The 17,964-nt window shown below is 47.6% G+C and overlaps 1 protein-coding gene across 1 annotated transcript in view; it reads right to left on the bottom strand.

The window, feature by feature from the left end:
• KIAA1328 overlaps positions 1 to 17,964 on the bottom strand; it is a 350,490-nt gene that overhangs the window by 66,299 nt on the left and 266,227 nt on the right. Inside the window, exon 10 of the mRNA XM_082274183.1 lies at positions 9,937 to 10,033. Within this exon, the coding sequence (XP_082130309.1) occupies positions 9,937 to 10,033 (97 nt within the window). The remainder of the gene's footprint in view (positions 1 to 9,936; positions 10,034 to 17,964) is intronic.

Genomic DNA, 17,964 nt, shown 5'->3' with positions numbered 1-17,964 from the left:
TCCCTGAGGAAGACTTCCTCGCATTGATCAAAGTATGAACGACCTCTGGAGAGAGACCCCTCTCCTTCAGGACCTCGGTCTCAACAGCCAGGCCGTCAAAGCCAGCGACTGTAAAGCAGGATGGTATATCGGTCCTTGAGACAGTAGATCGTCTCGAAGAGGCAGACGCCACGGGGCGTCGACCGCCAGATTCACGAGGTCTGCGTACCAGGACCGGCGAGGCCAGTCCGGTGCGACAAGAATCACCGTGTTGCGTTCCGAGTGAAACCTGCGAAGGAACCTGGACAGCAACTGAATCGGTGGAAACGCGTACATCAGCCTGTACTGCTGCCACGGGGCCACTAACGCGTCCGAAGCGTCTGCCCGAGGGTCGCGCGTCCTTGCCACGAACCTCCTCACCTTGTAGTTGAGACGAGACGCGAACAGGTCCACATCTGGAAGACCCCACTTCGCGCACAACATCTGAAAGACAGCCGGGTGGAGAGACCATTCCCCCTGATCCAGGGTCTGGCGACTCAGATAGTCCGCCTGCCAGTTCTCCACCCCCGGAATGTGAACTGCCGTTATCGCCGGGACATGAGTCTCGGCCCAAGACAGAATGTCGGCCACTTCTCGAGCCGCTCGGGCACTCCTGGTGCCCCCTTGGTGGTTGATGTAGGCCACCGCCGTGGCATTGTCCGTCTGCACCCGAACCAGGCAGCCCTGCAGCCGGTCCGTCCAGCGATGAAGACAGAGACTTATCGCACGCAATTCCAGAATGTTGATCGGAAGGGAAGACTCCCCCTCCGACCAAGTCCCCTGGGCGGACAGAACGCCCAGAACTCCACCCCAGCCCGACAGGCTGGCATCCGTGGTGATTACCGTCCACGAGATCGGACGAAACGACTTGCCCCCGGACACCAACGGGGACTGGAGCCACCACAGAAGGTTTCCTCTGGTGCGAGGACTCAACGAGATTTGAAGATCCAGAGATTGAGGTCGCCCGTCCCACCTGGACAGGATCTCCGCTTGGAGACCCCGCGTGTGAAACTGGGCGAATGGAATCGCCTCGAAGGCCGAGACCATCAATCCCAGACATCTCATACACGTCCGCAGAGACGAGTGCGGAACATCCCTGAGGGACCTGACTTCTTCCTGGAGAGTCCTGAGTTTGTCTTCCGGCAGGAAGACTTTCGCCTGCACCGAGTCCAGAATCATTCCCAGATAGGGAAGACGAACAGACGGACTCAGTGTCGACTTTGGAAAATTTATCGTCCAACCAAACTCCTGCAGAGTTTGCATCGTGACAGACAGGTCCTCCTCCAGACCCTGGCTGGTCGCAGACCGAACCAGAATGTCGTCCAGATAGCCCAGGACAGAAACGCCCTGGGCCCTCAATAATGCCAGAACCGGTGCAAGCACCTTGGTGAAGACCCGCGGAGCCGAGGCGAGACCAAAGGGCAACGCCACGAACTGGTAGTGATCCTCCGCAATGGCAAATCAAAGGTATCTCTGGTGACCCTCGAAAATGGGGATGTGAAGATACGCATCCTTCAAATCGATGGAGGCCATGAATTCCCCCGGAACCAGGGCAGCCACCACCGACCGCAGGGATTCCATGCGGAACTTGCGAACCCGCACAGAGCGGTTCAGAGCCTTCAAGTCCAGAATTGGACGAACCTTGCCCTCCTTTCTGGGCACGGTGAACAGATTGGAATAAAACCCCCGAAACCTGTCCCGATGAGGCACCGGAACCACCACTCCCTGAGCCCTCAGGTCCCGCACCGCCAGGTGCAGGTCCCGCAAACGCTCTGGAGACAGCTGAAGATTTGAGGGAAAAAATCTGCTCTCCGGCCGAGAGAGAAACTCGATCTTGTAACCAGATCGAACGATTTCCTGAACCCACCTGTCCCGCACACGGGCCAACCAGGGCTGAAGAAAACCGAGCAAGCGTCCCCCCACCCCAAAACTGGGTGAGGGCGCCCCTTCAGGCCGAACTGTTATGGGCTGCAGATCCGGATTGGCCAGACTTCTGTTTACCAGACCAGGGCTTCTTCTGAGAGCCTTGACCTTTGAACGGTTTGCCCTTGTAGTGCGGCCGAAAGGCACGAAAGGACCCGAGGGGGCCGAAAATTAGCATGCTTCTTCCCAGAAGCCCCCTTAGCCTTGGGGAAATGGGGCAAGAGAGTGCTCTTACCCCCGGTGATCCCCTTAATCAACACATCCAGGGACTCCCCAAAAAGGCGAGACCCATCATAAGGTAGATTGGCTAAGGTCTTACGTGAAGATTGGTCCACCGACCAACATTTTAACCAAACCAGGCGGCGAGACAACACCGCCACGCTGTGCACACGTGCAGCCAACGGAACCAGGTCCAGATCCGCATCACACAGATACATGACACCCTGGTGGATTTGATCCACCATATCCAGGGTCGCCGGCGAGGCCGAATCGGCCACTAGGACGCGCCTAAGCATCTGCGTCCAACTTGCGATCGCCTGGGCCGCCATGAGAGAAGCAAACAGAGCCTTAAGCATAGAACCCGTAACAGAATAAGTATGACGGGCAAGAGACTCCAGTCTCCTATCCGTGGCATCACGGAACACAGGGGAATCCTCTGCAGGAATCGCAGTGGCTTTGTTCAAAACCGCAATTGCGTGATCCACTGGGGGAGGCACACACCACCTTTCATCAGTGGAAGGCGAAAAAGGATAACGCAGCTTGAATCTACTTGGTACCGCAAAAGGTTTGCGCAGATTGCGCCATTGATCCTTAACAGCGCGCTGAAAATCATCATTGCAGGGAAAAACCTGCGGCGTCCTGCGTTTTCTCTGCGTCCCATAAGCCGCCAAGGCAGCGGGGGGACACACTTCGTCCTGCAAACGCAGCGTTTGCTTAATGGAAGCAATCAACTCCTCCATGATTGCAAGCTCTTCAGGCGAGCCAGGGGGAGAATTATCAACCCCCTCAACTTCAGCCTCCACCTCAGACCCCACTAGATCAAGAGAGGAGCGGGACCCCGATAAGGAGGCCCCCGCCATAACAGCCCCATCACCTTCACCCTCAGAATCAGAGGAAAGAGCAACTCTGGGCCTTTTAGTAGATTGAGCAGCCACCAGCATCTGCACCTGAGCAGCAAGGCCAGCCACAATAGTGGCTAAATCCCCCCCCGGGGGGGAAACAGCGGTCCCCTGGCTTTCCACCAAAGCTGTAGGAAATTTGCCCTCCTGAGAATCCATTGCCCCTGTAATGCCAGACAACAAAGGGTTAACTGTCCCTTTTAAGCAAGCGCGGCAAGCGCAGCCCACCGCACCACACTCGAGCACAATAAGACCCCCACAGGGAATATGCAAACTTAACACAGGCAATGGATAGCAAGAAACAGAAGGATAAAACCTGAGGAGACCCTCGCCGCTGCTGCTGCCTCGATCGGTGTTCCTGGAAAGAGGAAGTGATGCTGCCAGGGCGCTCCATGTAAGCCTATGGAGGCTACAAGAAAATGGCCGCCATGCATGTAAAACATGCGGCCGGAGCGAGTGTAGGCAAAATGGCGTCGTTTGGCGCCGAAACCGCCGCTCCACAGTGCATTAAAACACACATTATATTCCAAAATCAGAATACATGTCAGATCGCCGCAGCGATCGCTGTATATGCCCAAACATGCCAAAAAAACATGCCCCACAGCACACAGCTTCTCACACTGACCAGTCTGACACACACACAGTGTCATACAGCTCCCCCCCCCCCCTTGCAGCCCACAGCATGCAGCCGAGAGATAGGGAGACAAGCAGTGTGAATAGAGGCAGGTTACACAGTCCCAGACTGACACCCCCCCAGACAGACAGGTCCCCACATAAATACACTTACCTCACATGGCGTGGGGGACCCGCACAGGCGAACAAACTGCTGCACATGAGGCAGGGAGAGTCGCATTCAAGACGCACACAATGGGGGTTAAGAAACCGCACAGCGTCCAGTGAGGTAGCCACCTCACCAATCATCCCTGCACCTAACAGGGATGGGTCGTTCACTGTGCCAGGAGCGTTACCTGGCTGAACGCTCGATGGCAGACTGGGAAGCCACTGACCCACGACCTGCGACCAGGGGGATCAGCCCGAGACCCAGTCCGCATGATCCTCTTCATCCGAAGAACTAACGCTGACAAAATAACAGCTAAGTAAAGGTAGAGAGAAAACTCAAACAAAATTTTAAAAAGAAGAAAGAGTCTGGGACAGAAAGTCCCAGCACAGAGAGAGCCAGCCACTCCTGACAAGCTAGACATTAAAACTGAGATATGGTTGCAGGAAGTAGGAGGGTATTGACTGAGGGGACCACCCCTTGAGGGTGGGATATGTTAAAAGCTTTATTGTTAACATATTCTGTTGCCTAGCTACTCCTTCGGAGCAAAGTCTAATACCCCATATGTGACGAATATGAAGAGGCGGCGACTGTCGGAGGACGTAAGAGAAACTATTTTTTTTTTGTGCCCCTCCGCTAGGTAGAGCTCACCTGAAAAGGAATTGGATAGTTATTTTAATTTTTTTTGTTTACTCACCTTTTTATTGAAGATCGTAAATACTCACCTCTGACTGCTTCCTCCCTCGGAGCCGCGGCTCACCCCGTCACTTCCTGCCTCGCGATGATTCCTGGGAGCTAAACGTCATAGCTCCCAGGAATCAATGCGACGGCACCGGCCCCGCTCGTCATTTCCGGGCGACGCCCGGCATGCCCAGAAGCTGTTTAGGAATGCGGCGCCGCACCGGAAGTGACGAGAGGGGCCGGTGCAGTGCATTCTGGGACACGAAGACGCGGAAGAAGACAGAGAAGAGGACCGCGCCGGCTTCAGCTGCCCACAACAGAGATGGAAACGCTGTGGAAGAAATTTTCTAAGTAAGTATTTCTTCTAAAAGGTAAGTGCGAACCGGGACAGATCAGAGGCTATCCATTGTGGAATGTGCTAGCCCTGACTGTCCCGGGGGTATGTTCAGCAAAAAATCATTTCTGTGCCCGGAACTCCGCTTTAAAGTTTCCCCACTGACAAAGAAATGATCAGTCTATAATTTTTATGGTCGGTTTATTTTAACAGTGAGAGACAGAATAACAACAAAAATATTCAGAAAAACACATTTCAAAAAAGTTATGAATTGATTTGCATTTTAAAGAGTGAAATAAGTATTTGATCCCCTATCAACAAGATTTCTGGCTCCCAGGTGTCCTCTATACAGGTAACGAGCTGAGATTAGGAGCACCCTCCTAAAGGGACACCTGTCCACAGAAGCAATCAATCAGATTCCAATCTTTCTACCATGGCCAAGAGCAAAGAGCTGTCCAAGGATGTCAGGGACAAGATTGTAGACCTACACAAGGCTGGAATGGGCTACAAGACCACCGCCAAGCAGCTTGGTAAATGGGTGACAACAGTTGGTGCGATTATTAACTGTCAATCTCCCTCGGTCTGGGGCTCCATGCAAGATCTCACCTCGTGGAGTGTCAATGATCTTGAGAAAGGTTCGGAATGAGCCCAGAACTACACAGGAGAATCTTGTCAATGATCTTAAGGCAGCTGGGACCATAGTCACCAAGAAAAACACTTGGTAACACACTACGCCATGAAGGACTGAAATCCTGCAGCGCCCGCAAGGTCCCCCTGCTCAAGAAAGCACATGTACAGGCCCGTCTTCAGTTTGCTATTGAACATCTGAATGATTCAGAGGAGAACTGGGTCAAAGTGTTGTGGTCAGAGGAGACCAAAATTGAACTCTTTGGTATCAACTCAACTCGCTGTGTTTGGAGGAGGAATGCTGCTTATGACCCCAATAACACCATCATTACCATCAAACATGGAGGTGGAAACATTTTGCTTTGTGGGTGTTTTTCTACAAAGGGGACAGAACAGCTGAAGGTTTGAGTTACCAAACATCAGCCTTGAAACCTTAATGGCTTGGAGAGGATCTGCAAAGAGTGGGACAAAATACCTCCTGAGAGGTGTGCAAACCTGGTGGCCAACTACAAAAAACATCAGACCTCTGAATGCCAACAAGGGTTTAACGGTCACCAAGTACTAAGTCACTCACTAAAATGCAAATCAATTTATAACTTTTTTGAAATGTGTTTTTCTGGATTTTTAAATTTTTTTTGTTATTTTGTCTCTCGCTCTTAAAATAAACGTACCATTAACCACTTTACAACCGGAGGATTTTGCTGTCTTCCGTCCAGGCCACTTTTTGCGATTCGGCGCTGTGCGACTTCAACTGACAATTGCGCGGTCGTGTGACGCCATACCCAAACGAAATTTACGTCCTTTTTTTCCCACAAACAGAGCTTTCTTTTGGTGGTATTTGATCACCTGTGCGATTTTTACTTTTTGCGCTATAAACAAAAAAAGAGCGTTTATTTTGAAAAAATAACAATATTTTTCACATTTTTTTTATATGAAATTCCCCCCAAAAAAGATGTAAAAACCAATTTTTTTAAAAGTTTTTGGCCAATTTGTTTTATGCTACATATGTTTGGTAAAAAAAATCGCAATAAGCGTATTTTGATTGGTTTGCGCAAAAGTTATTGCGTTTACTAACAAAGGGAAAGATTTCTGTCATTTTTGGTGTTTTTTTTTAACGCGTAATGGCGGCGATCTGCGATTTTTTTTGCGGGACTGCGACATTGCGGCGGACAGACCGGACCCCTGACTGACATTTTTGACACTTTTGGGGGTACCAGTGACATTACTGCAGTAATCAGTGCTATATATATGCACTGTTACTGTAAAAATGACACTGGCAGGGAAGGGGTTAATTTTATTGGAGAGGGAGGGGTTAATGTATGCCTGGTGCTTACTGACGTGTAGGGGGGGAGGTGACTATGTGATTCATGGACAGATCGGATGTCCAGCTATGCTGAACAGTCCGATCTGTCACTCCCTGTCACTATGGAGATCCGCCCGCTGTGTTTACACACAGCGGGCGGATCTCCAGACTCGATCCCCGACGATCGGGTAAGAGCAGCGGCGATCGCCGCTGCTCCTCCCCTGGCCCGACTCCCGCTGTGAATGAAAACAGCGGGAGCGAGCCTCCGGCGGCGCGCAAGCGCCGCCCAGAAGGGGAGGAGTCCAGTCACGTTAATACTACGTGGCTGGACGGGAACGAGCCACTCTGCCGCAGTAGTATTACTGTGAGCGGTTGCAGAGTGGTTAAAGTTATAGACGGATCGTAAAAAATCAGCAGGGGATCAAATACTTTTTCCCCCTCACTGTAGATCCTTCCCTTCTTCCCCTCCCCACCCTTTTTTTTTCTTCTGTTTTTCATTCTGCTATTTCTTCCTTTTCCCTCACTTTTCTTTTTCCCTTCTCTTATCTCTCTTATTAAGTCTAAGCCAGGGCTTGACAAACCCCAGGCACCAAGTCACCATAGCGACAAGAGTCTCCCCCCTGGTGCCTGGGCTGTCGCCCAAATGCTCCCCACGCGTCACCCCTGCATGTATCCCAGGGCTCTGGTTGCCCATCTGCAGGCCCACGACTAGCATAGTGGGTGCCGCCAGGTAGAGGGGAGGGAAGAACAGACATACTCCCCATTACATGAATGTAATGCAGTGTGATGCGCATTTCATTACATTCAGTGGAGCACAGGGGAGACATGTAGGGTCCTTTAGACCCTGGATGTCTTTAAAGAGAACCTGTTACAAAAAAAAACAAAAAAAAAAAAAAATGGAAAAAAAATCCCCCCCCCTCATATAAAGCACGTACAAACGTAAACACACATGGCGGGGCGTATACACCTGAAAACATCAATTGCGATACACGTTCCATTTCGACACGCATGTCTGAACGAGAGCAATAATGCAAGCACCAGGCCTCCTTCATAAGGCCAAAGTGATGACCTATAGTGGGCTTTTAAAGAGCCGCCTATGGAAAATATAGGGTACTGGCATGTTTAAGGTTTGACATGTTGGGTATCTATTACCTCGATACAACCTTGACTTTTATATTTTACCCAAAATATGGGTAATCTATTGTGTTTTTGTGCCCCCTAAAATGACTTTTAAGGGTTTTTCTTTTTTTTTTTTTTTTATTGAAATTTGGTGTTTCCTAGACCTTTGCAGTAATATTGTGTGACAGAAAAAATTGGAACTACCACCATTTTATTCTCTAGGGTGTCTGCATTCAGAAAATATATGTTTGGGGGTTTTATGTAATCTTCAGGACTAAAATTATTTTTTAAAAATGTAAAAAAAAAAATGCAAAAACTGCTCTGGCTGTGAAAGGATTAAAGGATAAAATGTTACATATGTTCCACCTGTAAGATTTGATTAATTAAAAAAAAAAAAAAAACACAGTTCCTAACCTTTCTTAGCTGGCTCCTACATGCAAAGCAAATTTGTCAAGCCCTGTTCTAAGCCATGCCACAATGCAGGGCTCAATACTCAACATCGGTACCATCTCAACCCTTCTTCAGGACTCTGTAAGCCTTGAAGCAGCATGTGCCCTTCTCTACACATGCTACACCCGTCCGAAGGCTTACCCCCGCTCAAGACATGCGACAACCTGAAGAGGAAGGCACATTCCCGCTGCTCACCCTTAACCAGTACAAGTATTGCTATCTGACATAACTAGGGTTAAATAAAAAAAAATCCAGTAGCCGTCGATACCTTTTACTTACCTCCGGTGTAGAATTATGAACACTCTTTGCATTGTAACTTTGTACCTATACACGAATGTTACAAGTGTTTTTTAATTACAAACACAGCTGCATTTTCAATGGAGCCATTCACACAGGTGCGTAAACATGCACTGCATTCAGATTCGCAACAGAATTAAAAAAAAATAAATAAATAAATCAGCATCTAAGAACATGCGTTTTAGGCGCCTATGCGTATAAAGGAATGTATAAGCGTAAAGTTTAAGGAAAGGGGGGAAAATTAATTCTGTATGCATACGCGTCTTTACGCAAGTATTTTGCTGATTGTTACACTCAGGAACATGTCTCCTAGAAAACATATGTAATAAAATCAGTATAATTTTTCCGCCCGTGTGAAAGCAGCCTAAAGTTTTTGCCTATACTTCCATTTTAAAGCATCTTATGCGTACAATTTCACACCTTCTTTGGAAATCCTGACCATCCCACTCCAGTAATCAACACTCCCAACCTTCCCAATGGATAGAGAAGTAGCAGCAGTACCCTGATGAGGTCAGCCCTTTGCTCTCTTAGGCCTCATGCACGCTGGAGGTTTTTAATGCTACTCTTAGGGGCATCTGGCGTTATTTTTTTTTTTTCCCCGCTTCTAAATGCCCCTGCAGGTTAGCCTATGTGACATAGATGTTTAGAGGAGTTTAGAGGCAGGGGCATATAGAGGCAGAAAAACAAAAACCAAAAAAACCCCAAAAAAACACTTGCCAGCCCATCCAGGAGTAGAGGCGATTTGGAATAAAAAAAAACATTTGATGTGTGTAGACGCACATTAACGCTAGGCACGTTCAGCGCTTGAGCGTTAATTCATTTCAATGGCTGAAATAAGTTATTATTCTGGACAATAAAATTAATAAATGCCCAAGCGCTTGATGCAACTAAACACGTTACACGCGTCAATCCTTTTCCTGCCAAAAAGCTGCTTCCAGGAGGAAAGGCGCCCAGGAGAGATGGCCAAAGCGTCCAGCATACATGAGGCCTTCTCCTGTGTACTGAAGCAGAGCCTGATTAGCTTAGACTGCCCCCCCCCCCCCCTCAACAACCCATTGTGCTAAATCAGAGGCAGTTTAACTATTTACCCAACATGCATAACTATTTACCCAACATGCATTTATAAATACTGTACATGGAATGTTTTTTAATAGATAAATAATGACCTTCAGTTTATTTAACATCTGTGCAGAGTCCATCATTAGAAAGGTTTTAAGAATGTTGAAACTCTACAGTTTTCAGCGTTTCACAAAGCCGCTAAGTAAAAACATTTGGCATGCTCTCCTACCGGAAGAGGTCTTTGTGTTCTGGTGAGGTTTTGACATCGTTCATCTCCATCCTCCGACTGGGAACACTGGGAGAAGTAGTAGCATCCCTACGAGACCCTGTGATAAAACAGATCAGGAAATTTACCAAATATAACACACACCACAATTTTTTTTTTTATCCCAACAGCTACGTATTCATCCTATTAAAAATATGTGGTTACTATCACATAGTTCTAAGCACACAATGGCTGGATAACCCATACACTCGCTTCTTTTTCCTATTTGTAATGCAATCTCACTTCTAGGCTGATATATAAAAAAGGTGTATGACTAGTTTTGTTTTCATGTAGTAGCCATTTGTTTGAAGCCTCACTCCAAGTGGGAAAAGAAAAAAAAAAGACAAAAAACAAAAACAAAAATATCAAATCTGTTATACTCTACTCTGGTTTCGCTATTGCTCCCTTTCCACGTTAAAAGATCCTGCACACTTCGTGTGTGCCTAGGGCATCAAGGATCTACTTCAGCTACATTTGCCTCTAAGATGAAGCCTTAACTGGACGAAACATATTAGAGGGGGGTTCTCCCATGGGCAGGAGACCAAGATTAAGCCATTTTCTAACTAAGAGGAGCTTCACTACATGCTGAGGCAGTATGCGGATGGGTGCCATTTTGTTGTAGTCCTTGATGCGTCTGACGAGACAGTGTTCAACCTGACCAGCACCTGCGAATATTGCAGCCAGTCGGCTGGGATAACATATTGGGCATTTTCAGTGGTATAAAATGTAATTGGTTTTTGGACCCTTCTAGACGATTGCCCTTTATGGCTTATGATTCTTTATAACTCGCGCTATTCCAGCTTCATTTGCCTTTAGAGCTATTCCAGCTTAATTTGCCTTTAAAATTAAGCCCCTACTGGGAAAAACATGTTAGAGGAGGTTCTCCTATGGGTAGGAGATGTAGCTGAAGCCATTTTTTACTAAAGGAGCTCACTTCATGCTGAGGCAGTGTGCGGACAAGCGCCATTTTGTTGTAGTCCTAGGGCATCAAGGACTCACCCACAGTGAATGATTAGGCTGGCCTGGGATTGCCGGGTGCTGAGAGTAGTGCATATCACCTCAAAAGAAACTTCACCAGGTATTTTAAAATGTAAAAGGAGCTACAGATACTTTTAGCTGGTGACACTTTAGCAGCCAATTCTTCTTACTGCTGCTGGATCCCCAGCACTGTCATCTTGGAATTTAGACAAGGCGGCATCATCTTTACCTATGCAAGAATTGAGGAAGTGGGAGCGGGTAACCATAAGAAAAGGTCCCAAAAAACCTACAACTCAGTTACAGGCTGGGGGAGAGAATGAGAGAATAAGCAGGACTTTCGTTTTTTTAATAAAGCTCTGCTTTAGGTGGCAATGTCCTCTGCATAATATGGAGGGCTGCCCACTAGGAAGAGGATTAGGGGACATCACATGACCGGATTGAAGATAGGTCCTTTAAAAAAGGTATGTATACTAAAAAAAGGTATGTATACTAAAAAAGCAAAAAAAAAAAAAAACACAAAAACACAAAAAATCTAAAGTAGCGTTGGTGATTTAAAGCGGAGTTCCGGGCACAGAAGTCATTTTTTACTAAACATACCCCCGGGACAGTCAGGGCTAGCACATTTCACAATGGCTAGCCTCTGATCTGTCCCGGTTCGCACTTACCTTTTAGAAGAAATACTTACTTATAAAATTTCTTCCACAGCGTTTCCATCTCTCTTGTGGGCAGCTGAAGCCGGCGCGGTCCTCTTCTGTGTCTTCTTCCGCGTCTTCTTGTCCCAGAATGCGCCTGCACCGGCCCCTCTCGTCACTTCCGGTGCGGCGCCGCATTCCTCCACAGCTTCTGGGCATGCCCAGAAGCTGTTTAGCAGGGGAATGCGGCGTTGCCCGGAAATGACGAGCGGGGCCAGTGCCGTCGCATTGATTCCTGGGAGCTATGACGTTCAGCTCCCAGGAATCATAGCGAGACAGGAAGTGACGGGGTGAGCCGCGGCTCCGAGGGAGGAAGTACTCTGAGGTGAGTATCTTCGATCTTCAATTACAAGGTAAGTAAACAAAAAAAAAAAAAAAATAACTATCCAATTCCTTTTCAGGTGAGGTCTACCTAGCGGAGGGGCACAAAAAAAAAAATATCGTTTTTGTGCCCGGAACTCCGCTTTAAGGATGGCAAGGGGTGCCCAACCTAGAACTGGACACTTAGATGAGATCCATCACTTTGATACATAAAAATCTTTTTTTTTTTTTTTAATACAGAAATGTTGGCTTACTGAAAAGTATGTCCATGTACTCAATAGTATACACTTAATACTTGGTCGGGGCTCTTTTTGTAGGATTTACTTCATCAATGCGGGGTGGCATGGAAGCATTCAGCCTGTGGCATTGCTAAGCCATAATGGAAGCCCAGGATGTTTTGATAGCAGCCTTCAGCTCATCTGCATTGTTGGGTCTGGTGTCTCTCATCTTTCTCTTGACAATACCCCACAGATTCTCTATGGGGTTTAGGTCAGACGAGTTTGCTGGCCAATCAAGCACAGTGATACCATGATCAATAAACCAGGTATTGATAATTTTGGCAACGTGGGCAGGTGTTAGGTCCTGAAAAGACAAGAACTCACTGCTCAAGGTGGTGTAATTGCCTGATGACTCACACCGGTGCATGCCCCGGCTCGCCTCCGTGAAAACTTGATAAAGAAAAAGGAATTGGCAGCACTCCAGGTTGAGTCAAAATCCCGATTTATTGACTGGACATCCAAATATGACATTCGTGACAAGGTAAGTCACGATTGTCATATTTGGATGTCCAGTCAATAAATCTGGATTTTGACTCAACCTGGAGTGCTGCCAATTCCTTTTCCTTTATCGGGTGTTAGGTCCTGCTGGATAATAAAATCAGAATCTATATAAAGATGGTAGCACGATGTGCTCTAGATTTTCCTGGCAGAGGGCTGCGCTGACTTTGGACTTGATAAAACACAGTGGACCAACACCAGCAGATGACATGGCCCCCCAAATCATCACCGACTGTGGAAACTTCACACTGGACCTCATGCAACTTAGATTCTGTACCTCTCCACTCTTCCTCCAGACTCTGGGACCTTGATTTCCAAAAGAAATGCTAAAATTTTCCACAGTCAGTGATGATTTGGGAAGCCGTGTCACCTGCATGTCATAGCCACTCAGAGATAGGAAGTGTTTTATTTGCAGTACCACCAGGAGAAGTTAATGAAACAAAGCCTGAAAAAAAAAAAAAACAAAAAAAAAACACAAATGCGGCCACCACATTGAAGGACTACTAAACTGTAGAAGATTACAAGTGTGTTTTTGGGTTTAGATACGCTAAGCTTTGCAAAGCAAACACTGCTTTAAAAGAAAGTTATGGGATTTTCGGCATTATGCCCCTAAGTATTGATAATAAAAGCACCCCTGGGCACATTGAATTAGAGGAAAATATTGACAATTCTGTGCAGGTAAACACTAGAACAAGCACAGCTCATAAAGTCGTCTTGAAGAAAGTGCCTCCATTGATTGGCGCTGCTAATCCAAGGTCTGAAGTGGCAGAGAATGACAGAGAATTCAGAGAGGACGGCACAATACACTCACACTTCAGCAGCCCATACGGGGAAGAGTAATAGGGCCCAAACCCCTCTTAGTCAAAAGTGATTCGCCTTCAAATTAGAAATTGATTTTCGCTGGACACGAGCTGTCTGCAGGCTGCGAGCTTTTGTTGCTGCTCGCTGAAAGGGATTAACCTTGCCCGCTGTTTGGGTTCAACCTGTCGACACTATTTGGACTATTTGAAAAAATAAATAAAATAAAGTCTTTTTAATGTAAGGACAACCTTGGAGGGCAATACTGGATATTTTTTCTCTTCCAGATGAAATCTTTGCAATTTCAGACTTTTTTTTTCATTTAGCGTGTAATTCGGTAGCAGAAGAAAAAGGAAGGGTAGGAAAGGTTAGGTGGGCTTGGAAAGTAATGAGATGTGGGACAATGCCAAGGACAGAAGTTCCGTTCCCAACTATGGGGGACGGAAAATTGTAGCTATGATTTCTAAACATCAAATTTTCACTGGAATAGCAAGGAGAACGAGGGGGGGGGGGGGGGGGCTTGTTTGGTGGGTGTTGGTGAGAAAGAAACAAATTCCTATTGCAACGATTGATTCAGGCAAAATCAAAACCTTAGTTTGATAATTACCAATCTATTCATGAATTCAACCATAGCAACTGTGTGTAAGTAGACCCTTCTCATATTTACTGTGTAGATATATATATATATATATATATATATATATATATATATATATATATATATATATATATATATACACACATACATACATACATACATACACACACACACACACACACACACCGGCCACTTTATTAGGTACACCTGAAAAATTGCTTAGTAACACAAAACTGCTAATCAGCCAATCATGTGGCAGCAACTCAATGCATTTAGGCATCTAGACATGGAGAAGACGACTTGCTGACATTCAAATTGAGCATCAGAATGGAGAAGAAAGGGGATTTAAGTGACTTTGAACGTGGCATGGTTGTTGGTGCCAGATGGGCTGGTCTGAGTATTTCAAAAACGGCTGATCTACTGGGACTTTTACGCACAACCATCTCTCTGGTTTACACCTGAAAAACATTACATCCCCAAAGAGGGAACAATCCCTCTAAACAGCAGCCTGCAAAACCTTTCTGCCAAAATAGGCATTCGTAGATGCCAACACATCCACTTTATAAAACCTTGTGAAAGTGTGCACCAATGACCAAGTAGCCGCCTTGCACATGCGTGTTTCTGACGCCTGATGACGAAAGGCCCAAGAAGCACTGAGCGCCTGCGTGGCTTGCACCTTCACAGGGAAAGGAGGAACCTGACCCTTTATCGACTACGGCTGAGTCACAGTCTGTCTGAACCATCTAGAAATGGTGGCAGAAGAAGCAGATAGTCCTTTTCGAGGCCCATCCGTAAATAGGAAGTCAGACTTCCTAAAAAAAAAAAAAAAAAAAAAAGTCCCTGTAGCTGCCAGGTACACCCGAATAGCCCGGACCACATCCAGGGAATGCAGCACAATTTCCCTAGGATGTTTTGGCCTGAGACACAAGGGAAGGCAACACAATGTCCTCATTCAGACGGAAATCAGAGACCACCTTTGGAAGGAAGGACAGATGGGCGAAGAAACACCATATCTTTGTGGACCACCAAATAAGGGGAACGACAAGACAACACCGCCAATTACGAAACCCTGCACGCAGAGGTGATAGCCACCAAAAAGCCCACCTTCTGGGATAGCGTAAGCAGGGGAATCTCCCGAATATTTTCAAAGGGAGGCTTCTGTAGAGCTGAAAGCACCAAGTTGAGATCCAAAGGCAGTAGCGGGGACTGCACCGGTTGAGTCAAATGTCAAACCCCCTGAATAAAAGGCCAATTTCTGCTCAACCCCCCGTTGAAGGAAGGACAAGACCCGAGCCACCGAAAAAGAGCGAGGGTGAACAGCAAGGGACTCACACCATGAAATGTACACTTTCCTTGGACGATGGTAGATCTTCCTAGCCTTCAGTAGTGTGGGAATCACTGACGCAGACAAACCTCTATCCTTCAGCACCTGGCTTTCAACAGCCAAGCCGTCAAAGCCAGCGAATGTAAAGCAGGATGGAAGATTAGCCCTTGGGACAGCAGATCCTCGCTGAGAGGAAGTCTCCAAGGGGTGTCGGCGGCCAGCCGCGCCAGGTCGGTGTCCTGCACAAGAGTCTCGGCAGAAGCTTGAGAGGAGGGAAATCGTAAATCAGACGACACCAGCATGTCTGTGGCATGTGCTAGCTGCTCCTGTGCCCGTGCCACAAACATGTGCACCTTCCTGTTGAGTCGAGACGCCAACAGATCCATCCTGGGGGTGTCCCACCGGAGACACAGTTGAAGAAACCCCTCCGGATGAAGGGACTACTACCCTTGGTCCAATGCCTGCCGACTGAGATAATCCGCCTGCCAATTTTCCACCCCTGGAATGTGGACGGCGGAGAGGGCCGGAAAACAAAAGGTTCTGCCCGCTTAAGAATGCCGGCCTAACTCCAGAGCTGCCAATACACTTCTTGTTCAACCCTGGTGATTGGCATAAGCCACAGCCACAAATTTGCACCGGACACTCCTGAAGGCGATCCGTCCAATGAGTCAGGCACAGCCTGATCGCTCAGAGTTCAAGGACATTGATCGGGAGGAGTCTGGACAGACTGGCATCTGTGGTGACCACTGTAAAGTACAGGGGAAGAAAATATTTGCTACGAAGAGCTGGAGAGAGCGAAGCCATCAGATCAGAGACCTTTTTGGTTTTTCAGCTAAGCCAGATCTGATTGCCAAATGGGACAAGTGTCCGAAGTCTCTGGACAAAGATCTCCCTTTGCAGCAACCTCCTTTGGAATGGTGCAAATGGGGCCGCCTTGAAGGTAAAAACTATCAGGCTCAGCACCCTCATGCAAGTCCAGAGGGACAACCACCTGCTGGACAGCAAGAGATGAATCGCAGCATGCAACTTCTGGAGTTTGTCCAGAGGAAGGAATACTCTGGCTAGAGCAGAGTCCAGAGTCAGACCCAGATAGTCCAATTTTGTGGAAGGAACCAGAGGAGCCTTCTGAAAATTCAGAAGCCAGCTAAATTCCCTCAGAGTCCGTATAGTGATGTCAACGTTGTCCATCAGAGCAGTAGGAGACTCTGCTCCCAAGAGAAGGTCGTCCAGGTAGCCCAGCACTGCCATTTCTCACTGACATAAAGCTAGCACCAGAGCCAACAACTTTGTGAAGACCCGAGGAGCAGAGGTGAGACCAAAGGGCAATGCCACAAACTCATAATGCCGCTCTCCCACAGCAAAGCGGAGGAAGCGTTGGTGACAAACATATTGGAATGTGTAAGTAAACATCCTTGATGTTGATAGAGGCAAGGAAATCTCCCTGATGCAAGGATGCCACCACCTTGTGAACTGACTATTCTGAACTTCTGTACCTGCACAAAGCAGTTCAGAGCCTTGAGATCCAGAATTCGATGCACCTTGCCTTCTTTCTTCGGGGTTGTAAACAGGTGTGAATAATACCCCTGAAAACTTTCTCGAGTTGGAACCGGAACAGTTACCCCTTGAAGTAACAGGTCTTTCGCCGCTCCTTAGAGTTCTTGCAATCGGTCAAGGGACAGACGCACATTGGAAGGAAAGAATCTCTCCGGAGGGTAAGAACGAAACTCGATCTTGTAGCTGAATCGTATCACTTTGTGGACCCACTTTTCTTGCACCAAGGAGGTTCACAGGTCTGGAAACCAGAGGAGACGTCCCCCCACCCCAGGCACGGGTGAGGGAACACCTTCATGCAGAAGGAGCCTTGTCTGCGGGTCTGGAGATCCCTGCTTTGGACTTGCCAGATCAAGTTTGCTTCGATCCTCCCAAAGAGGCCTTGAAAGGCTTTGAACCCTTGTCAGCCGACCCCGAGGGACGAAAAAAACATCCAGTGAGCTGAGAAGGCTGGGCCACGTCTGCGACGAGGTTCCTCCTCCTTACTAACCTGTGGAAGAAAGGGCGCTCTTCCCCTCTGTGAGACTCCCAACGATGTCATCTAGGGTAGCTCCAAACAGGCGATCCCCTTGAAAAGGAGGATCAGTTAAGGCTTCTCTTTTTTTTTTTTTTTTTTAAGGTCGGGTCCACAGACCAACATTTGTGCCACAAAACACACCTAAGGACCACTGCCGAAACAGACAGTCTAGAAATCAGGGGAACCGCATCCAAAGAGACATAACAGATAAACTGCAGCCCCTGGACCAACTGGTTCCCCAGCTCCGCAAAGGTAGGGGGGAGCTGCTCACCTTCCAGGTCAAGGCGTAAAAGCCCACGCGGGTCAGAGTTTGTGACACCAGGGCAATGGTGAAGACCGGTCTGAGTGCCGAGCCAGCCTTAGTGAACATACTGCGGGCCACAGCCTCCACCTTTCTGTCAGCGGGATCCCAAATACCCGGCGATTCTTCTACCAGA

The sequence above is a fragment of the Pelophylax lessonae genome (assembly GCF_965119305.1).
Source record: "Pelophylax lessonae genome assembly, chromosome: 1".
In the NCBI taxonomy this organism is placed as follows: Eukaryota; Metazoa; Chordata; class Amphibia; order Anura; family Ranidae; genus Pelophylax; species Pelophylax lessonae.
The sequence above is the reverse complement of the archived record's forward strand: the minus strand, read 5'-3'. Positions and strand labels throughout refer to the sequence as shown.